Source organism: Budorcas taxicolor, chromosome 3 (assembly GCF_023091745.1).
Source record: "Budorcas taxicolor isolate Tak-1 chromosome 3, Takin1.1, whole genome shotgun sequence".
In the NCBI taxonomy this organism is placed as follows: Eukaryota; Metazoa; Chordata; class Mammalia; order Artiodactyla; family Bovidae; genus Budorcas; species Budorcas taxicolor.
The window spans coordinates 2,128,555-2,152,145 of record NC_068912.1 but is presented as its reverse complement, the minus strand read 5'-3'; the positions used below and the strand labels follow the sequence as shown (position 1 = coordinate 2,152,145).

Genomic DNA, 23,591 nt, shown 5'->3' with positions numbered 1-23,591 from the left:
GAATTGTCAACTTCCAGATGTTCAAGCTGGTTTTAGAAAAGGCAGAGGAACCAAGGATCAAATTGCCAACATCCGTTGGCTCATCAAAAAAGCAAGAGAGTTCCAGAAAAACAACTACTTCTGCTTTATTGACTACACTAAAGCCTTTGACTGTGTGGATCACAACAAACTGCGGAAAATTCTTAAAGAGATGGGAATACCAGACCACCTTACCTGACTCCTGAGAAATCTGTATGCAGGTCAAAAAAGCAACAGTTAGAACTGGACATGGAACAACAGACCGGCTCCAAATCAGGAACGGAGTATATCAAGGCTGTATATTGTCACCCTGCTTATTTAACTTCTATGCAGAGTACATCATGAGAAACACTGGGCTGGAAGAAGCACAAGCTGGAATCAAGATTGCCGGGGAAAATATCAATAACCTCAATATGCAGATGACACCACCCTTATGGCAGAAAGTGAAGAAGAACTAAAGAGCCTCTTGATGAAAGTGAAAGTGGAGAGTGAAAAAGTTGTCTTAAAACTCAACATTCAGAAAACGAAGATCATGGCATCTGGTCCCATCAGTTCATGGCAAATAGATGTGGAAACAGTGACAGATTTTATATTTTTGAGCTCCAAAATCACTGCAGATGGTGACTGCAGCCGTGAAATTAAGACACTTACTCCTTGGGAGAAGTTATGATCAACCTCGACAGCATATTAAAAATCAGACACATTACTTTGCCAACAAAGTTCTGTCTAGTCAAAGCTATGATTTTTCAATAGTCATGTATGGATGTGAGAGTTGGACTCTAAAGAAAGCTGAGTGCTAAAGAATTGATGCTTTTGAACTGTGGTGTTGGAGAAGACTCTCGAGAGTCCTTAGGGCTGCAAGGAGATCCAACCAGTCCATCCTAAAGGAAATCAGTCCTGAATATTCATTAGAAGGACTGACGCTGAAGCCGAAACGCCAATACTTTGATCAAATGCTGCAAAGAGCTGACTCATTGGAAAAGACCCTGATGCTGGGAAAGATTGAAGACAGGAGAAGGGGCTGACAGAGAATGAGATGATTGGATGGCATCACTAACTCAATGGACATGAGTATGAGTAAACTCTGGGAGTTGGTGATAGACAGGTGATGGACCCCATGGACTGCAGCACCGAGGAGGCTTGGGTGCTGCAGTCCATGGTGTCACAGAGTCAGACATGACTGAGTGACTGAACAGAACTGATATATTCTTAGAGAAATGAAAGATCTTATTTTCCTCTATATTTGATAATTTGGAAGAAAATACATTGGAAGGAGAAGATAAAGTTTCACTCAAGAGGGAATTCATTTGAAATTTGAGCTTTTCTGGGCTGTTGTCAAAAAGATCCTGCATGCTATCTTGTGACTGGCATCAAGGCTCATTGCAAAGTTTTCCCACCTGTCATAGAGCTGGGAGGTTGAGGATCACAGGTGCCTATGCTCTAGAGAGGCAGTCAGTTCAGTTCAGTTGCTCAGTCATGTCTGACTCTGCAACCCCATGGACTGCAGCATGCCAGGCTTCCCTGTCCATCACCAACACCCAGAGCTTGCTCAAACTCATGTCCATTGAGCTGGTGATGCCACCCAACCATCTCATCCTCTGTCAGTCCCTTCTCCTCCTGTCTTCAATCATTCCCAATATCAGGGTCTTTTCCAATGGGTCAGTACTTTGCATCAGCTGGAGTTTCAGCTTCAGCATCAGTCCCTCCAATGAACACCCAGGACTGGTCTCCTTTAGGATGGACTGGTTGGATCTCCTTGCAGTCCAAGGGACTCTCAAAGAGTCTTCTCCAACACCACAGTTCAGAAGCATCGATTCCTCCATGATCAGCTTTCTTTATAGTCCAACTCTCACATCCATACATAACTACTGGAAAGACCATAACTTTGACTATATGCACTTTGTGGGCAAAGTAATGGCTCTGCTTTTTAATATGCTATCTAGGTTGGTCATAGCTTTTCTTCCAAGGAGCGAGCATCTTTTAATTTCATGGCTGCAGACACCATCTGCAGTGATTTTGGAGCCCCAAAATAAAGTCCGACACTGTTTCCACTGTTTCCCCATCCATTCCCCATGAAGTGATGGGACCAGATACCATGATTTTTGTTTTCTGAATGTTGAGTTTTAAGCCAACTTTTTCACTCTCCTCTTTCACTTTCATCAAGAGGCTTTTTAGTTCCTCTTCACTTTCTGTCTTTAGGGTGGTATCGTCTGTGTATCTGAGATTTTTTATATTTCTCCCAGCAATGTTGATTCCAGCTTGTGCTTCATCCAATCCAGCATTTTGCATGATGTACTCTGCATATAAGTTAAATAAGCAGGGTGACAATATGCAGTCTTGATGTCCTCCTTTCCCAATTTGGAACCAGTCTGTTGTTCCATGTCCAGTTCTAACTGTTGCTTCTTGACCTGCATACAGATTTCTCAGGAGTCAGGTAAGGTGGTCTGGTATTCCCATCTCTTTAAGAATTATCCGCAGTTTGTTGTGATCCACACAGTCAAAGGCTTTAGTGTAGTCAATAAAGCAGAAGTAGTTGTTTTTCTGGAACTCTTGCTTTTTTGATGAGCCAACGGATGTTGGCAATTTGATCTCTGGTTCCTCTGCCTTTTCTAAAACCAGCTTGAACATCTGGAAATTCACAGCTCATGTACTGCTGGAGCCTGGCTTGGAGAATTTTGAGCTTTATTTTGCTAGTGTTGGAGATGACTGCAATTGTGCAGTAGTTTGAACACTCTTTGGCATTGCCTTTCTTTGGGACTGGAATGAAAACGGATCTTTTCCAGTCCTGTGGCCACTGCTGAGTTTTCCATATTTGCTGGCATATTGAGTACAGCACTTTCACAGCATCATCTTTTAGGATTTGAAATAGCTCTACTGGAAGTCCATCACCTCCACTAGCTTTGTTCGTAGTGATGCTTTCTAAGGCCCACTTGACTTCCAATTCCAGGATGTCTGGCTCTAGGTGAGTGATCACACCATCATGGTTATCTGGGTCATGAAGATCTTTTTTGTACAATTCTTCCATATATTCTTGCCACCTCTTCTTAATATCTTCTGTTTCTGTTAGGTCCATACCATTTCTGTCCTTTATCGAGCCCATCTTTGCACGAGATGTTCCCTTGGTAGCTCTAATTTTCTTGAAGAGATCTCTAGTCTTTCCCATTCTATTGTTTTCCTCTATTTCTGTGCACTGATCACTGAGGAAGGCTGTCTTATCTCTCCTTGCTCTTCTTTGGAACTCTGCATTCAGATGGGTATATCTTTCCTTTTCTCCTTTGCTTTTGGCTTCTCTTCTTTTCACAGCTATTTGTGAAAAGAAATAGCTCCCTAGACAAGCATTTTGCCTTTTTTGCATTTCTTTTTCCTTGGGATGTACAATGTCACAAACCTCCATCCATAGTTCTTCAGGCACTCTATCAGATCGAATCCCTTGAGTCTATTTGTCACTTCCACTGTAAGGGATTTGATTTAGGTCATACCTGAATGACCTAGCGGTTTTCCCTACTTTCTTCAATTTAAATCTGAATTTGGCAATAAGCAGTTCATGAATTTCATGATCTGAGCCACAGTCAGCTCCCAGTCTTTTTTTTGCTGACTGTATAGAGCTTTTCCATCTTCAGCTGCAAAGAACATAATCAATCTGATTTTGGTATTGACCATCTGGTAATGTCCATATGTAGAATCTTCTCTTGTGTTGTTGGAAGAGAGTGTTTGCTATGACCAGTGTGTTCTCTTGGCAAAACTCTGTTAGCCTTTGCCCTGCTTCATTTTGTACTCCAAGGTGAAATTTACCTGTTACTCCAGGTATCTCTTGACTTCCTACTTTTACATTTCAGTCCCATATGATGAAAAGGACATCATTTTGGGGTGTTAGTTCTAGAAGGTCTTGTAACTTTTCATAGAACCATTCAACTTCAGCTTCTTCAGCATTACTGGTTGGGGCATAGACTTGGATTACTGTGATATTGAATGGTTTGCCTTGGAAATGAACAGAGATCATTCTGTCATTTTTGAGATTGTGCCCAAGTAATGCATTCAGACAATAAATGAAATAAGAGAAATAAAGGTGTATTAGAACATGATCTAGCAAAAGTGACTGTTGAAAATTTTACTTTTCCCCGCTATTTGCCCTCTGTACATAATGGAGTCAAACTAATGGAATGAATTATGTTACCAAAGAATGTCATGTATTCATCTGGTAAATGCATCTAAGCATCTATTTTGTTTCACTATGGGTTTTACAAGTATAAATCGGACATATACTAGCTACTTAAGGACCGTGGTTTAAGAAACTATCAGCCAGTTCTATAGAAATATGGGAGGAAATGAGGGAAACTGACATCCCTTCTCCCACCCCAGTACATCTATGCTACTGCTGATCCCTGTTAAGTCCTTCCTGGCAGATCAGATTCAGCCCATACACAGAGTCCTGGCAGAAAATGGACCAAGAGTGGATTTTCCCAAGGAGCAGAGAGGGTCGTGGTGTTCTTTCTCTTTGATGAGAATGCTGCTTCTCCCCCTAGAACTCAAGCCGCGTGGGGTCAGAGTCGAGGCAGAGTGTCCAGGCATGCTGGAGTCTGCCGAGCAGTTGCTGGTGGAGGACCTGTACAACCGCGTCAGGGAGAAGATGGATGACACCAGCCTGTACAACACTCCCTGCATCCTGGACCTCCAGCGGGCCTTGGTCCAAGACCGCCAAGAGGCTCCCTGGAATGAGGTGGATGAGGTCTGGCCCAACGTCTTCATAGCAGAGAAGTGAGTCTGATGGCTGGATGGTCAAGAGCCTTTGTCCTACGCCTCTGGGTAGTGCCCAACAGAGATGAAACTCCCCCAACTTGGACCAATGGCCCCAATAGCTCCATCCAGCAAGTGGATGCTGCCTGAGCATTTTTCCAGCCCCCACCTTAGAGAAAGACCCAGCCCACCCACCTGCACACAGGGATTCCCAGGCAAAAAAGCTGGTATGGTTGTTTATCCTCCAACCTCCTGACAGGGCTCTCATTCACAGCCTTCCCCGCTGCCCCAGGTCCCCTGTCTGGGCCTCCCTTCCTGCCCAGAGCCTTGCCAATAGCACACACCTCACTATTACCATCGTTCCATGACATCCGTTACAACCATATAATGGGGCACTTGGAGCCACTGACAATATTGATTTTATGTGTATTTACTAACTTATGAAAATATCCACAATATATTAAGAGGATAGATAGGTTACAAAACCTGTATATATGATATGATACTAATTTATATAGTGTGTATGTGTGTGTGCGTGTGCACATGTGCTTTTGCATAGACAACAAATTAGAAACAAATGTGATAAAAATTTCACAATACTTCTTGCTGGGAGGTGGTTCTATAAGTGATTTTCATTTTCTTCTTTAGATGTCTTCTGAATTGTATAGATATCCTACAGTAAACATTTGTTTTTATAATCAGAAAACAAAATGTTGTTTTTCAAAAGTTTATCAGTGGTATCCAGAACAAAACCCCAAACAACTCACTCACATCTTATTCCTTCATCATGGTCTTGCCAGTACATAACTGGTAACAAAAGGCTGATTTGTGAAAACATTTTTGCTGATCTACTGGCTTCTTAATGAGATCTTTTCCTAATATAAGGGAGGGAACTTGGGGCCCTGAAAGCAGGCAATAGGGAAAATAGCTTTGGACACTGGGTCTTATCCTCCAGCATGGTATAATATGTTGCCCAGAACCCGATTCCCAGAGTTGGGCACCAAGTCCCAAGTGGTCCCTAATTAGCTCCACAGACCCAGAAACATTGACACAGTGATGGACAGACACTCTGGGCATCTTGAGAAACCCCCAGCTGAGGCCTCTGCTTCTTCTCGGGTGACCCTGTGTGCAGAAGTGCTTCAAACTAAGCTCCGCCTATTCCACTGCAGTAAAGAGAACTCTGAACCAGGGATCCCAAACTCGAGTTGTTTTGCTGTTTGTTTGTTTCACGTGTCACTCCTTTAATGTACAGACATAAAAAATGATAAACCAGAAAGCAGTTTTACATTGAACTAGTCTATGGGGTCGCACAGAGTCAGGCACGACTGAAGTGACTTAGCAGCAGCAGCAGCAGCAGAGGTGACTACACACAGTTCTTTTTGCAAACCCCAGACCAGATATTAAGTCAAGACAGCTGCTGCAAGATCCTAACCTTTGGGGCTGAATTGTCTACCCCATTCCCAGCAGCACTAGAGCATCTAGTAGCCCCAGAGCATCAAGCCAGGCCAGCCTTCTCAGGCCTTCACGTCTAAGTCTTCCTACTAGAGCAGAATGGGGAGGACTGTGCCATTACCCAGAAGATAAGGACAGCACTGGCAACTCTGTCTGCTCCTCGGGACTCCAGGCCCCCAGAGTGATTTTAAGAGATCCCCATGTACATATGAGATTGGGCCCAAGTATTGATATTTCGGTCTGAACTGTGAGATTTATGGCAAATGCAGGATGGTCTGAATGGTTCCAGGCCAGAGAGCAAGTGTCACAAATGCTACATGTCCAGTGAAATAAGGCATACACTGCTGCCCCTACACACCATGAGACAAGGGGTCTAGTCCGGTCTAGTCCATCCACATGTGAGACTCAAACATGGGACTTTACCAAACAAAATCTGGATGCTAAGGGCCCCCCTTTTAATGAAAGCCAAGGCCCTAGAATAGAAGGCTAGAAAGTCTTTCATTATTCACCCCTAATTAAGATGATCAGGTCATTTTGAAAAGAAGAGAAATACTAACCACCCTCCCTGCAAGTTTTAGTAGCCAAGAGGAACCTGGGTGCTGAAAAGTGGCAAACACTTTTCTTTTTTGCAAATGACAAGCAGCTGTGGCAACTGGCCAATTGCACAAGCAGCAGGGAAGACAACAGTGACCCCTGTGAGTGGTGCTCACTGTGGCAGCTCATGTCCACGGGCTGCACACAACCTCCCCGCTGGGATAGAGCGCCCTGCTCCACCAGCTGCCCGCACCCCAAAGGGTAGGAGTGCTGGAAACAGATGAGTCTATGCTCCCCACATCATGGTACAGAGTGACATGAACAGATATGGTTTAAGCACAGCATTTGGAGATAACCCTCCAGTCATTCTGTTATTAATGTCTTAAGAGCTTAGAGCCTGGGAGGATTGAGAAATTCTAAAGAATGAAACAAACAAGCAAAAAAAGAGTGTGGGAGGTGTCAAGAGCTCCTTGTAGGTGCTCTCTGGCTCACTTTGTCCCCAAGTTCATCTTAGAGTTCAATCAAATTCAAGATACAAGGCAGAGACATTAGACCTGTGTCAAGGGCAAAAACTGTTGGTAGTCGCTCTTGGTGATGCCAGTCATCAGCTCCTGGGTACATTCTGGAAGCTCCCCTGAGAAGAGTCCTGGGCAGCCTGAGAAGATGGTGAATGGTGGGACCACAGTTTCTGGGAGTAATACTGTGTTGTCAAGAATTTTTCAAGAGCCTTTCAATACACACCAGCACCCAGCCACACAATTCCTGCCAATGTGAACATAAGAGCCAATATGAGCTGCGCTGACCACACAGTCTTCCTCAATAAAGGTGTGTTCCCCAATACGTAAAGGAAGAAATGCAACCTTTGCTGAATTTCTTGAATGGTAGCCTTAGGACACCCCGACTTTTCACACCACAATGACGTCCAACTCTTCCACTTGTCAGACCCCCTCGGATAATACAGTCATTCATCACAGTGGTCTTGCCATTGAGAACAATGTTCTGACTGCCATGCGGTACAGACTGGCGATTAACTTTGTTCTCAGATGCCATCTCAGCATGCTCGGACTTGTAGAGCGGCTCGCCCCACTCCCTGGCCACCAACACCTCAGCACAGCTCTGGCTCCTGTCGAAGTCTGTCCGCCAGTCTTTCTGATTGGAACTCCGACAACTTCTGGCTGCTCCACCGCTTCTGCTCTGGGTGGTCAGTGGTCCTGACCTCCAGTTCTTGTTCAGAGTCTTTTCTTAGGAACAAGTCCTAAAACACAGTTGATTCATTTTTACAATCTTCAGATAGGAATAAGAATGGTTATTCTACTTCTGAAGTTTATTATTAGGATAAATTAAAATAGTGCATATGAAAGCACTTTGAAAAATATAGCATGCCACATCATGAAACATACTTAATTTTATAATTATTTTTGACTGCCACTTTTGTGTCTTGATAAATGTCCATCCTGAAGTCATGGAATTTTAGCCTAGAGCTTTCTGGGTCAATCAGTTGTTTCCTTGCACATCAGCCCTGTTCTCCTCTTTCTCCTGTCCTCCCCTGCCCAGCTCTCCCTCCCTTCTCTCTCTTGCTAGAGCTAGGTCACTGATCCATTTTTATAACAATATTTGCAGTGAGCCTCAGACATACTGTGGAGCAGAGGAAGTGGTATTCACCCAGCTGGGCTCTCCTGACCCTGCTGAAGCAGGCTCCCAATCTCAGTGGTAAGGTACTTTTCTAGTTCTGATGCTGGCAAAAAAAAAAAATGTCCCTGCTTCTTTCTCTTTAGGAGTGTGGCTGTGAACAAGGGGAGGCTGAAGAGGCTGGGAATTACTCACATCCTGAATGCTGCTCATGGCACTGGTGTCTACACGGGGCCTGAATTCTACACTGGCCTGGAGATCCAGTACCTGGGTGTGGAGGTGGATGACTTTCCTGAGGTGGATATCTCCCAGCATTTCCGGAAGGCAGCCGAGTTCCTGGATGAAGCCCTGCTGACCTATAGAGGTGAGGGAATCTGCTCACTCCAGGCTGCTGGAATTCCACAGCAGGAGGAGCAACATAGAGAATGTTAGGAAAACCTCCAGGTTATCTGCTGTCCGGAGGTCATCTATGTTAAGATGGTTGTCATCTCATTCTAGGAGAAGGGGGAAGGAATGGAGCAGTATTCACCCAATAAGTAATTATTGAGGGCCCAACACCGGCCAGGTGCTATTCTAGACTTTGTGGTGAAAGATATGGACACAGCTTCTGGCCTTTGATACTTACATTGTAGTGAAGGCAGAACAATATAAAAAGAAAAGAAAAAGAAAACGGTCAGATACCGATCAGTGTAAGGCAGAGATGACAACTGGGATGATGTGCTGGAGTGGCTGACAAGCTCCTACAAGAGTGGTTGAGAAGGCCTCTCTGAGAAGGAAACATTTAAGCTGAGTGACAAGAGGAACCAGCTATGGAAAAAGTGGATGAAGAATATTCCTGGCAAGGGAAGTGTCCATGCACAGACCCAAAGGTGGAATAAGCTTTATGTGTTCAGGAAGCACAAGGCGATTAGCCTGGTGGGTTAGGTTGGCAAGTGAGGATGGCAGGGTCCCATTGTGCAGGAAGTTAAGGACCAGTGGAAGGGAGCTAAAAGACACCTTGGGCTGACCTACATTATGACAAGCTCATTCCTTGAGCTTTGGAGGCAAGACTGGCTGGGGAGATGAGAGTGGGAATAAGGAGAGCAGAGCTGATGCTATCACTGCTGTCCCAGTGGGATGATAGGAGACTGTCCACAGAGTTGATGGGCATTGGTCTCGTGAGGATCTCAACAAGGAGAGACTAGAGTTTATGCAGTGCGGGTGAGTGGTAGCTTAGGATCTGGGGCCCAAAAATCCAGGCTGCAGTCAGTAGTTGCTATGCTCTCTTTATACAAGGAATCACAGTTTTCTTACCTATAGAACAAATAGATCTAGTGCTCCTAAAATTACTGTGAGGATTAAAATTGCAAAAATGCATATAAGAGCTCATTTAGCACAGAATTGGACCAATAATAAATGTTTTAAAACTTATAGCTATTACTATAATAAATATTAGTAATGATTCCTGGGAGGGACATTTCCTATCACCAACTGGCCAGGAAGGCTAACTTTTAATGGAAATGTGTATAATGCAAGAGACACAGGTTTGATCCCTGAGTCAGGAATATCCCCTAGAGTAGGAAATGGCAACTTGTTCCAGTATTCTTGCCTTGAAAATTCCATGGACAGAGCAGCCTGGAGGGCTATAGTCCATGGGGTGGCAAAGAGTTGGACGTGACTGAGCACACACATATCCCCACTTCATGGGTCACAGTCTTGTCATACTGAAGGGGCTTGCATAACTCAATGGAGCCATGCCATGTGGGGCCGCCCAAGGCTGATGAGTCACAGTGAAGAATTCTGACAAAACATGGTCCACTGGAGGAAGGAATCACTCCAGTATTCCTGCCACGAGAACCCTATTAACTGTATAAAAAGGCAAAAAGGTATGACACCAGGATATGAGCCCCATAGGTCAGAAGGTGTCCAACATGCTACTGGAGAAGACCAGAGGGCAATTACTAATAGCTCCAGAAAGACTGAAGCAGCTGAGTCAAAGTGGAAGTGATGCTCAGTTGTGGATGTGTCTGGTGATGAAAGTAAACTCCGATGCTGTAAAGAACAATATTGCACAGGAACCTGGAATGTTGGGTCCATGAATCAAGGTAAATTGGATGTGGTCAAGCAGGAGAGGGCAAGAGTGAACATCAATATCTTAAGAATCAGTGAATTAAAATTGATTAGAATGGGTGAGTTTAATTCAGATGACCATTATATCTACTACTGTGGCAATAAATCCCTTAGAAGAAATGGAGTAGCCCTCATAGTCAACAGAAGAATCTGAAATGCAATACTTGGGTGTAATCTCAGATATCCAAAAAATGACAAAATATGCAAAAACCTCAGATATCAAAAATGACAGAATGATCTTGCTTTGTTTCCAAGGTAAACCACTCAACATCATAGTAATCCAAGTCTATGCCCCAACCACTAGTGCTGAAGAAGTTGAAGTTGACTAGTTCTATTGAAACCCACAAGACCTTCTAGAACACCAAAGCTCCTTTCATCATAGGGGATTGGAATGCAAAAGTAGGAAGTCAAGAGATACCTGGAACAACAGGCAATTGGAATACAAATTGAAGCAGGGCAAAGGCCAACAGAGTTTTGTTAAGCAAATATCCTTTTTCAACAACACAAGAGACAACTATACAAGTGGACATCACCCTATAGCCAATTCTGAAATCAGATTGATTATGTTCTTTCCAGCCAAAGATGAAGAAACTCTAACAACCGGCAAAAACAAGACCTGGGGCTGACTGTAGCTCAGATCGTGAGCGCCTTATTGCAAAAACCAAGCTTAAGTTGAAGAAAGTAGGGAAAATCATTAGGCTATTCAGGTATGACCTAAATAAAATCCCTTATGATTATATGGTGGAGGTGATGGATAAACTTAAGGAATTGGATCTGGTAGACAGAGTGCCTGAAGAGGTATGCAAGAAGGTTTGTAACTTTGTATAGGAGGCAGTGACCAAAATCATCGCCAAGAAAAAGAAATGCAAGAAAGCAAAGCAGTTTTCTGAGGAGGTTTACAAATAGCTGAGGGAAGAAGAGAAGCAAAAAGGCAAGAGGGAAAAGGAAAGATATACCCAATTAGTCACAGTTCCAGAGACCAACAGGGAGAGCTCAGAAAGCCTTCTCAATGAACTATGCAAAGAAATAAAGGAAAACCATAGAATGGGAAAGGCTAGAGATCTCTTCAAGAAAAGTAAAGCCATCAGGGAACATTTCATGCAAGGATGGGCACAATAAAGGACAGAAAAAGAGGACTGAAGATAGCAGAGAACGTGGAGTACATCTCTCTCCATGGATACACCAGGAATACACCTTAGCATACAGAAATGCATGCATAACACCAGCTAAGAGTGGGCAGGAGTACCTGACCAGAGGAAAAGAATATATAGAACCACACAAAACTTGGTCAGATGAAGGAACTAAGGGGGAAAACAGGAGAGTTAGTAGAACTGGACCTGCCCTCGGTGGGTGGGGGAACTGAAGCAGGGGTCCGATCCCCACATCAGGTAGTTGCCTGAGTTAGAGGAGAAACAGTTAAGGCTGAGAGTGAAATGGCTGATCTGCGGCAGCCTAAGTGGAATGAGATCAGACAGTCCTTGCTGCAGCCATACACACCCTGGACAGGGATGAGGGTCCCCTGGAAGGTGCAACGCGGCTGGGAGCTGGAGTCTGGGGAGTGTGGAGTGAGCCCAGGGCGAGGGCTGCTGTTGACTGCAGAGAGACAGATCGAGGGGAGGTGAGGGAGGAGATTGTGATGAGAAATGCCTGTGGAGGAAAGCCAGGTGGCCATGGAAGCAAGGCGATACTGCTGAGTCACGCATAGGGGATGGAGCTATCACGATAGCCTCTCTCCCCACATGTCAGCATTGGCAGCAGCTGAAGAACAGAGAGGCTGGCCCATCGAATGTCTGACGCACTGAACTACAGAGTAGGACCTCACCCAGGTTGCTCCTTTAAGTGACTGATGTGCAGAACAAGAGTAGGATGCCCAGCCAGGGGGTCCCTCTGTGTGCCTAAATGGGCGGAGCTACAGAGAAAGACTGGCCAGAGGCCTTCTGATTGCCAGCTACACAGGCTCGAAAAAAGACTCTGATAGAGTCATAAGTCCTGCGGCAGAGGCAGTCCGTGTCCCTGCACACTTTGCGCCGCCAGGGTCCCCACAGGCCAAGCAGCTGGGCCACCTTCACACTCAGCTCTCATTGGGGCAGAGCTGCCACAGGCAAAACAGTCTTGCATCTATGCGTGCAGGGTCACTTCAGTAGTGTCCAGCTCTTTGCGACCCTGTGAACTGTGGTCACCCAGTCTTCTCTGTCAGGGAAGGGGTTCTCCAGGCAAGAATACTGGAGCGTACTGGCCAGTACTGGTAGCCATGCCCTCCTGCTACTGCTGCTAAGTCGCTTCAGTCGTGTCCAACTCTGTGCAACCCCATAGATGGCATCTCACCAGGCTCCCCCGTCCCTGGGATTCTCCAGGCAAGAACACTGGAGTGGGCTGCCATTTCCTTCTCCATGGAGCGCCATGCCCTCCTAGAGCACTACAGTTCCTGATGCCCTTAGCCACCAACTCCCCTGAGGACCTGGTGCTGCCAGAACCCCTGCAACCCAAGCAGCTGCACCTCCTCCACACCTGGCCCTCACTGGAGGGAGATTGACCCAACAAACAAAGGAAATAAAAAATTATATTTACCAGTTAATTTACCAGTTACCCCTGGAGCAGACCCAAGTCCTCCAGGGCAGCCTCAGGAGCAAAGCCCAGTGGAATACCCACATGCAGAGATGGAAATAAAACCAGAATTGAAACCCACGGGCAGTGTGGCTAAGGAAGAAGACCCAAAGCCTTCCCACCAGCTGAACTAGCTGCAGATTAAATCCACATGATCAACTAGGCAGACTCTGTGCCTATGGAATATATAAATGGTCATTGAGAGCTCCTACAAAAGAAAATTCAGTAGTTCTGATAACTGTGGATATTGGAGGCAAGAACATACAGGAGGAGGACCAGATTAGAATCTGAGCTTCCCTCACAACAGGTCCAGAGACCAGCACAGTGTTGGAGGGCATCCTGGAGAGGTGAGGTGGACTGTTACTCCCAGTAAGGGAAAGGACTCTGACAGCAATGACTCAAGAAAAACACTTATTATTTTTATGTTTTGTCTTACTCTGTAGATCCCTTTGGATTTTTTTCCCCTTTCCACTCCTCTCTGTTGTAGTTGTTGATTTTATTGGCACTATGAAATCTAATTAAGCTTTTGAGCTTTTTTTTTAATCAGTCACTTTTTTTTTTATTGCTATTATAAACCTTTGCCTCTACATTGGGCTTTTGCAGTTCTGTGTAGTTTTCCTTTTTTTTTTTTTTTTCCCTCTTCTGTTTTTTTCTTTCTTTTCTCTTGTTTATAATTTTAATTTTTTAAACCTATTGTATTTTTTCTACATTTATTCCTTTGTTTGTCTTTCCTACTGTTCTTTTCCCCTTGCAGTTAATCTTTAATGTATATAAATCTTCTTAATCTACCTCTATTTAACTTTCCATATCTATTCTTTCTTTCTTTCCTCTCCTCTCAACATTTTGGTAGTTTAATTTTCATTGCTTTATTCCCCAATCGGCACCTTGCTTTAGTTTTGTTTCCCAGTTCATGCTTTAGTTAGTTTTGTTCTTAACTGGTAAATATAATTTTTTATTTCCTTTGTTTGTTGGGTCAATCTCCTGAACTTTACTTTTGTTGGTGGGCTGTTTTCACTTTGCTCATAGGTCTATATGTATATCTGTATATTCTATTATTTTAATCATTTGCTTGATTTTGTAATTGCCATTTGTCTGGGGTTCATCTTTGGTTTCTCGTTTTTGGATATTTGTTTTAATCTCACTTAATCCCATAACAAACCACTTGTGGAATCTTTGTTCCTGACCAGAAATCAAGCCCAGGGCTTTTGGAGTGGGAGCACTGACTCCAAGACTCTAGACAACCAGAGAACTAATCTTAGGGAGTATCAAATAGTGAGAACTCACACAAAGAAAACCACTTGACTACAAGACCCAGCATCACCATCCACTAGTAGCACCCTGTGCAGGATGCCTCTTCTAAACAACAAATAAAACAAAAATACAAACCCAATCATCAGCAGACAGGATTACCACCTCACTCAGCCTTACACATCAGAGCAAAAACAAACAAAAACTAAGCACAGAATCTCACCCTTTACAAGCTTACACAAACCACTGGACCAACCTTAGGGGGACAGAAACCAATCAGAAGAAAGAATTCAACCCCGAAGCCTGGGAAAAGGAGACCTCAAACACAATAAGTTTAAAAAAAAACAATGAAAAGGCAGAGAAATACTACACAAATGAAGGAACAAACTAGAAACAGAGTAGTCCAAACAAATGAAGAGGAAATATGCAAACTACCTGAAAAAGTATTCAGAATAGTGAGAGTAAAGATGCTCAAAAACCTTGAACACAAAATGGATAAAATGCAAGAATAAATTAACAAAGACCTAGAAGAATTAAAGAAAAAACATACAGAGAAAAACAACACAACTAATGAAATTAAAAATACTCTAGAAAGAATCAATAGCAGAATATCTGAAGCAGAAGGACAAATCAGTGAGCTGGAAGACAAAGTGGTGGAAATAACTTCTGAAGAGCAGAATAAAGTATGAAAACAACTGATAACAGTCTCTTAGACCTCTGGGACAATATCAAATGCACCAATATTGGAATTATAGGGGTTCCAGAAGAAGAAGAGAAAAAGAAAGGGTATGAAAAAAATTTTTAAGATATTATAGTTTGAAATGTCCCCAACATGGAAAAGGAAATAGTCAATCAAGTGCAAGAGGCACAAAGAGTCCCATACAGGATAAACCCAAGGAAAAACATGCCAAGACATATACTAATCCAACTAATAAAAACTAAACACAAAGAAAAAACATTAAAGCAGCAAGGGAGAAGCAACAAGTAACATACAAGGGAAAGCTCATATGCTCAACAGTTGATCTTTCAGCAAAAACTCTGCAGGCCAGAAGGGAATGGCAGGATATATTTAAAGTACTGAAAGGAAAACTTTACAACCAAGATTACTGTACCCAGCAAGGATCTCATTCAAAATGGATGGAGAAATAAAAAGCTTTTCAGACAAGCAAAAGTCAAGAGAATTCAGTACCACAAAACCAGCTTTACAACAAATGTTAAAGGGACTTATATAGTCAAGAAATACAAGACAAGAAAAAAGATTTACAAAATCAACCCCAAACAATTAAGAAAATGGCAATAGGAACATATGTATCAATAATTACTTTAAATGTAAATGGATTAAATGGTCCAACCAAAAGACACAGACTAGCTGAATGGATACAAAAACAAGATCCATATGCATACGCTGTCTACAAGAAACACACTTCAGACCTCAAGACACATATAAACTGAAAGTGAGAGGATGGAAAAATATATTCCATGCAAATGGGAAGCAAAAGAAAGCTGGAGTAGTGATCCTCATATCAGACAAAATAGACCTTAACATAAAGACTATTACAAGAGATAAGGAAGGACACTACATAATGATCAAGGGATCAATCCAAGAGGAAGACATAACAACTGTAAATATCTATGCACCAACATGACTGAGCGACTTCACTTTCCAATTTCATTTCCATGCATTGGAGAAGGAAATGGTGACCCACTCCAGTGTTCTTGCCTGGAGAATCCCAGGGATGGAGGAGTCTGGTGTGCTGCCATCTATGATGTCGCACAGAGTCGGACATGACTGAAGCGACTTAGCAGCAGCAGCAGCATGCACCCAACACAGGAGCACCTCAATTCATAAGAGAAACACTAACATACATAAAAGGAGAAATTGACAGTAACACAATAATACTAGGAGACTTTAACACCCTACCCACACCAATTGGCAGATCATCAAAACAGAAAATTAACAAGGAAACACAAGTCTTAAATGACACATTAGATGAGATGGGATCTCATTGATATTTTCAGGACATTCCATCCCAGTACAGAAGAATACAACTTCTTCTCAAGTGCACATGGAACATTCTCCAGGATAGACCACATCCTGGGTCCCAAACCAAACCTCAGCAAATTTAAGAGAATTGAAATCATATCACGCATCTTCTCCAACCACAGTGCTATAAGACTAGATATCAATTACAAGAAAGAACTGTAAGAAACACAAACACATGGAGATTAAACAATACATTTCTAAATAACCAACAGGTTACTGAAGAAATCAAAAGGGAACTCAAAAAATTTCTAGAAGCAAATGACAATGAAAACATGACAAATCAAAACCTACGGGATGCAGCAAAAGCAGTTTTAAGAGGGAATTTTATAGCAATACAATCCTACCTCAAGAAACAAGAAAAACATCAAATAAACAACCTAACTTTACCCCTAAAACAACTGGAAAAAGAAAAAAAAAACCCTCAAAATTAGTAGAAGGAAAGAAATCATAATGATCCAAACAGTAATAAATGAAAAAGAAATGAAAGAAACAATAGTAAAGATCAATAAAACTACAAGCTGGTTCTTTGAAAAGGTAAACAAAATTGACAAAACTTCAGCCAGACTCATCAAGAACAAAAGAGAAGAATCCAACCAACAAATCAGAAATGAAAAAGGAGAGGTTACAACAGACAATGCAGAAATACAAAGGATTATAAGTGACTATTATGATCAACTATATGGCATGGATAACCTGGAAGAAATGGACAGAGTCTTAGAAAAGTTCAATCTTCCAAGAATGAACCAGGAAGAAATAGAAATTATGAACAATCCAATTACAAGCACTGAAACTGAATCTGTGATCAAAAATCTCCCGAAAAACAAAAGCCCAGGACGAGATGGATTCACAGGAGAGTTCTATCAAACATTTAGAGAAGAGCTAAGGCCTATCCTTCTAAAACTCTTTCAAAAAACTGAAGAGGAAAGAACACTTCCAAACTCATTCTACAAGGCTACCATCACCCTGATGCTAAAACCAAAGACAACACAAAAAAAGAAAAATACAAGCCAATATCACTGATGAACATAGATGCAAAAATCCTCAACAAAAGTTTAGCAAATAGAGTTCAGCAACACATCAAAAATTTCATACACCATGATCAAGTTGGGATTATTCCAGGGATGCAAGGATTCTTCAGTATATGCAAATCAATCAATGTGATACACCATATTAACAAATCAAAAGATAAAAACCATATGATCACCTCAATAGATGCAGAAAAAGACTTTGACAAAATTCAGCACCCATTTATGTTTAAAACTCTTCAAAAAATGGGCATAGAAGGAACTTACCTCAACATAGTAAAGGCCATATATGATAAGCCTACAGCAAATGTTATTCTCAATGGTGAAAAACTAAAAGCATCCTCCTAAGACCAGGAACAAGACAAGGGTGTCCACTTTCACCACTATTACTCAACATAGTTCTGGAAGTCCGAGCTACAGCAATGAGAGAAGAAAAAGAAATAAAAGGAATCCAGATCAGAAAAGAAGTAAAGCTCTCACTGTTTGCAGATGACATGGTACTGTTCATAGAAAACCCTAAAGATAGTATCAGAAAATTACTAGAGTTAATCAGTGAATTTAGCAAAGTTGCAGGATACAAAATCAATACTCAGAAATCACTTGCATTTCTAGGTACTAACAATGAAAAATCAGAAAGAGAAATTAAGGAAGCAATCCCATTCACCATTGCAACAAAAAGAATTAAATATCTAGGAATAAACTTACCTAAGGAGACAAAAGAACTGTACATAGAAAATTACAAGACACTAATGAAAGAAATCAAAGATGACATAAACAGAAGGAGAGCTAGTCCATGTTCCTGGGTAGGAAGAATCGATTTTGTGAAAATGACTATACTACCAAACTGCAATCTACAGATTCAATGTGATCCCTATCAAATTACCAACGGCATCTGTTACAGAACTAGAACAAAAAATTTCACAATTCATATGGAAACACAAAAAATGCTGAATAGCCAAATCAGTCCTAAGAAAGCAGAATGGAGCTGGAGGAATCAACCTTCCTGACTTCAGATTACACTACAAAGCTACAGTCATCAAGACAGTATGGTACTGGCACAAAAACAGCAATATAGACCAACGGAACAAGATACAAAGCCCAGATATAAACCAATGTGCCTATGGGTATCTTATTTTTGATAAAGGATACAAGAATATACAATGAGGCAAAGACAGCCTCTTCAATAAATGATGCTGGGAAAACTGGACAGCTGCATGTAAAAGAATGAAATTAGAACACTTCCTAACAGCATACACAAAGACAAACTCAAAATGGATTAAAGACCTAAATGTAAGACCAGAAACTATAAAACTCTTAGAGGAAACCATAGGCAGAACATGACATAAAACAAAGCAAGATCTTCTATGACCCACATTCTAGTGTAATGGAAATAAAAACAAAAGTAAACAGGGGGGATCTGATTAAGCTTAAAAACTTTTGCACAGCAAAGAAACCTATAAGCAAGGTGAAAAGTCAACCCATGGAATGGGAGAAAATAGAGCAAGTGAAACAAATGACAAAGGATTAATTTCCAAAATATACAAGCAGCTCATACAACTCAATGCCAGAAAAGCAAACAACCCAATCAAAAAGTGGGAAAAAGACTTAAACAGACATTTCTCCAAAGAAGACATACAGATGGCTCACAAACACATGAAAAAATGCTCAACATAGCTCATTATTCAGTTCAATTCAGTTCAGTAACACAGTCATGTCTGACTCTTTTCGACCCCATGAATCGCAGCACACCAGGCCTCCCTGTCCATCACCAACTCCCAGAGTTCATTCAAACTCACATCCATCAAGTCAGTAATGCCATCCAGCCATCTCATCCTCTGTCCTCCCCTTCTCCTCCTGCCCCCAATCCCTCCCAGCATCAGAGTCTTTTCCAATGAGTTAACTCTTCACATGTGGTGGTCAAAGTATTGGAGTTTCAGCATCAGTCCTTCCAATGGACACCTAAGACTGATCTCCTTTAGGATGGACTGGTTGGACCTCCTTGCAGTCCAAGGGACTCTCAAGAGTTCACTCCAACACCTCAGTTGAAAAGCATCAATTCTTCGGCTCTCAGATTTCTTCACAGTCCAACTCTGACATCCATACATGACCACTGGAAAAACCATAGCCTTGACTAGACGGACCTTTGTTGGCAAAGTAATGTCTCTGCTTTTCAATATGCTATCTAGGTTGGTCATAACTTTTCTTCCAAGCGTCTTTGGGCGTCTTTTAATTTCATGGCTGCAATCACCATCTGCAGTGATTTTGGAGCCCAAAAAAATAAAGTCTGACACTGTTTCCACTGTTTCCCCATCTATTTCCCGTGAAGTGATGGGACCAGATGCCATGATCATCGTTTCCTGAATGTTGAGCTTTAAGCCAACTTTTTGACTCTCCTCTTTCACTTTCATCAAGAGGCTTTTTAGTTCCTCTTCCCTTTCTGCCGTAAGGGTGGTGCCATCTGCACATCTGAGGTTATTGATATTTCTCCTGGCAATCTTGATTCCAGCTTGTGCTTCTTCCTGCACAGCATTTCTCATGATGTACTCTGCATAGAAGTTAAATAAGCAGGGTGACCATATACAGCCTTGACGTACTCCTTTTCCTATTTGGAACCAGTCTGTTGTTCCATGTCCAGTTCTAACTGTTGCTTCCTGACCTGCATATAGGTTTCTCAACAGGCAGGTCAGGTGGTCTGGTATTCCCATCTCTTTAAGGATTTTCCACAGTTGATTGTGATCCACACAGTCAAAGGGTTTGGCATAATCAATAAAGCAGAAATAGATGTTTTTCTGGAACTCTCTTGCTTTTTCCATGATCCAGTGGATGTTGGCAATTTGATCTCTGGTTCCTCTGCCTTTTCTAAAACCAGCTTGAACATCAGGAAGTTCACGGTTCACGTATTGCTGAAGCCTGGCTTGGAGAATTTTGACCATTATTTTACTAGCATGTGAGATGAGTGCAATTGTGTGGTAGTTTGAGCATTCTTTGGCATTGCCTTTCTTCGGGATTGGAAAGAAATCCCAGTCCTTTTACAGTCCTGTGGCCTCTGCTGAGTTTTCCAAATTTGCTGGCATATTGACTGCAGCACTTTCACAGCATCATCTTTCAGGATTTGAAATAGCTCAACTGGAATTCCATCACCTCCACTAGCTTTGTTCATAGTGATACTTTCTAAGGCCCACTTGACTTCACGTTCCAGAATGTCTGGCTCTAGGTGAGTGATCACACCACAGTGATTATCTTGGTCATGAAGATCTTTTTTGTACAATGCTTCTGTGTATTCTTGCTACCTCTTCTTAATATCTTCTACTTCTGTTAGGTCCATACCATTTCTGTCCTTTATCGAGCCTATCTTTGCATGAAATGTTCCCTTGGTATCTCTAATTTTTTTGAAGAGATCTCTAGTCTTTCCCATTCTGTTGTTTTCCTCTATTTCTTTGCATTGATCACCAAGGAAGGCTTTCTTATCTCTTCTTGCTATTCTTTGGAACCCTGCATTCAGATGCTTATATCTTTCCTTTTCTCCTTTGCTTTTCACTTCTCTTCTTTTCACAGTTATTTGTAAGGCCTCCCCAGACAGCCATTTTGCTTTTTTGCATTTCTTTTCCATGGGGGTGGTCTTGATCCCTGTCTCCTGTACAATGTCACGAACCTCAGTCCATGGTTCATCAAGCAGTCTATCTATCAGCTCTAGGCCCTTAAATCTATTTCTCACTTCCACTGTATAATCATAAGGGATTTGATTTAGGTCATACCTGAATGGTCTAGTGGTTTTCCCTACTTTCTTCAATTTAAGTCTGAATTTGGTAATAAGGAGTTCATGATCTGAGCCACAGTCAGCTCCCGGTCTTGTTTTTGCTGACTGTATAGAGCATCTCCATCTTTGGCTGCAAAGAATATAATCAATCTGATTTCGGTGTTGACCATCTGGTGATGTCCATGTGTAGAGTCTTCTCTTGTGTTGTTGGAAGAGGGTGTTTGCTATGACCAGTGCATTCTGCTGCCAAAACTCTATTAGTCTTTGCCCTGCTTCATTCCGTATTCCAAGGCCAAATTTGCCTGTTACTCTAGGTGTTTCTTGACTTCCTACTTTTGTATTCCAGTCCTCTATAATGAAAAGGACATCTTTTTTAGGTGTTAGTTCTAGAAGGTCTTATAGGTCTTCATAGAACCATTCAACTTCAGCTTCTTCAGCTTTACTGGTTAGGGCATAGACTTGGATTACTGTGATATTGAATGGTTTGCCTTGGAAACAAACAGAGATCATTCTTTCATTTTTGAGATTGCATCCAAGTACTGCATTTCGGACTCTTTTGTTGACCATGATGGCTACTCCATTTCTTCTGAGGGATTCCTGCCCACAGTAGTAGATATAATGGTCATCTGAGTTAAATTCACCCATTCCAGTCCATTTTAGTTCCCTGATTCCTAGAATGTCGACGTTCACTCTTGCCATCTCCTGTTTGACCACTTCCAATTTGCCTTGATTCACGGACCTGACATTCCAGGTTCCTATGCAATATTGCTCTTTACAGCATCGGACCTTGCTTGTATCACCAGTCACATCCACAGCTGGGTATTGGTTTTGCTTTGCCTCCATCCTTTCATCCTTTCTGGAGTTATTTCTCCACTGATCTAGTAGCATGTTGGGCACCTACTGACCTGGGGAGTTCCTCTTTCAGTATCCTATCATTTTGCCTTTTCCTACTGTTCATGGGGTTCTCAAGGCAAGAATACTGAAGAGGTTTGCCAATCCCTTTTCCAGTGGACCACATTCTGTCAGACCTCTCCACCATGACCCGCCCGTCTTGGGTGACCCCACAAGGCATGGCTTAGTTTCATTGAATTAGACAAGCCTGTGGTCCTAGTGTGATTAGATTGACTAGTTTTCTGTGAGTATGGTTTCAGTGTGTCTGCCCTCTGATGCCCTCTTGCAACACCTACCGTCTTACTTGGGTTTCTCTTACCTTGGACGTGGGGTATCTCTTCATGGCTGCTCCAGCAAAGTGCAGCTGCTATGCCTTACCTTGAACGAGGGGTATCTCCTCACTGCCACCCCTCCTGACCTTGAACGTGGAGTAGCTCCTCTAGGCCCTCCTGCACCCACGCAGCCACCTCTCCTTGGACATGGAGTCACTCATTATTAGAGATAATAATCAAAACTACAATGAAATATCACCTCACACTGGTCAGAATGGACATCATCAAAAAGTCTACAAACAATAAATGCTGGAGAGGCTGTGGAGAAAAAGGAATGTGCTTGCACTGTTGGTGGGAATGTAAATTGATACAGCCACTATGGAAGACAGTATGGAGATTCCTTAAAAACCTAGGAATAAAACCACCATATGACCCAGCAATCCCATACCTAGGAAACCAAAATTGAAAGAGACACATGCATTGCCTTGTTCATTGCAGCACTAACACACTATTACATGGAAGCAACCTAGATGTCCATCGACAGATGAATGGATAAAGAAGTTGTGGTACATATACAAAATGGAATATTACTCAGCCATTAAAAGGAATGCATTTAACTCAATTCTGGAACCTTGAACCTATTATACAGAATGAAGTGAGTCAGAAAGAGAAAGATAAATATCATATTCTAATGAATATTAAGGAATCTAGAAAAATGATACTGAAGAATTTATTTACAGGGCAGCAATTGAGAAACAGGGAATAGACATATGGACATGGGAAGGGGGGAGGAGAGGGTGAGATGTATGGAAAGAGTAACCTGGAAACTTACATTACCATGTGTAAAATGGATAGCCAATGGGAATTTGCTGTATGGCTCAGGAAACTCAAAAAGGGGTTCTGTATAAATCTAGAGGGGTGGGATGGGGTAGGAGATGGGAAGGAGGCTCAAAAGGGAGGGGATATATGTATACCTATAGCTGATTCATGTCGAGGTTTGACAGAAAAAAACAAAATTCTGTAATGCAATTATCCTTCAATTTAAAAAGGAATTTTTAAAAAAGGACAGAAACAGTAAAGACCTAGCAGAAGCAGAAGATATTAAGAAGAGGTGGCAGGAATATACAGAAGAACTGTACAAAAACAGTCTTAATACCCTGATAACCACTCTCATACGAAAGTGTGGTCACTCTTCTAGAGCCAGACATCTTGGAGTAGAGTGTGAAGTCAAGTGAGCCTTAGGAAGAATTACTATGAACAAAGCTAGAGGAGAT

The 23,591-nt window shown here is 42.2% G+C and overlaps 1 protein-coding gene across 1 annotated transcript in view; it reads left to right on the top strand.

The window, feature by feature from the left end:
* Positions 1-23,591, top strand: part of STYXL2 (serine/threonine/tyrosine interacting like 2) — a 67,706-nt gene that overhangs the window by 28,561 nt on the left and 15,554 nt on the right. Inside the window, exons 4-5 of the mRNA XM_052636584.1 lie at positions 4,542-4,773; positions 8,514-8,731. Coding sequence (XP_052492544.1) covers positions 4,542-4,773; positions 8,514-8,731 — 450 coding nt within the window. The remainder of the gene's footprint in view (positions 1-4,541; positions 4,774-8,513; positions 8,732-23,591) is intronic.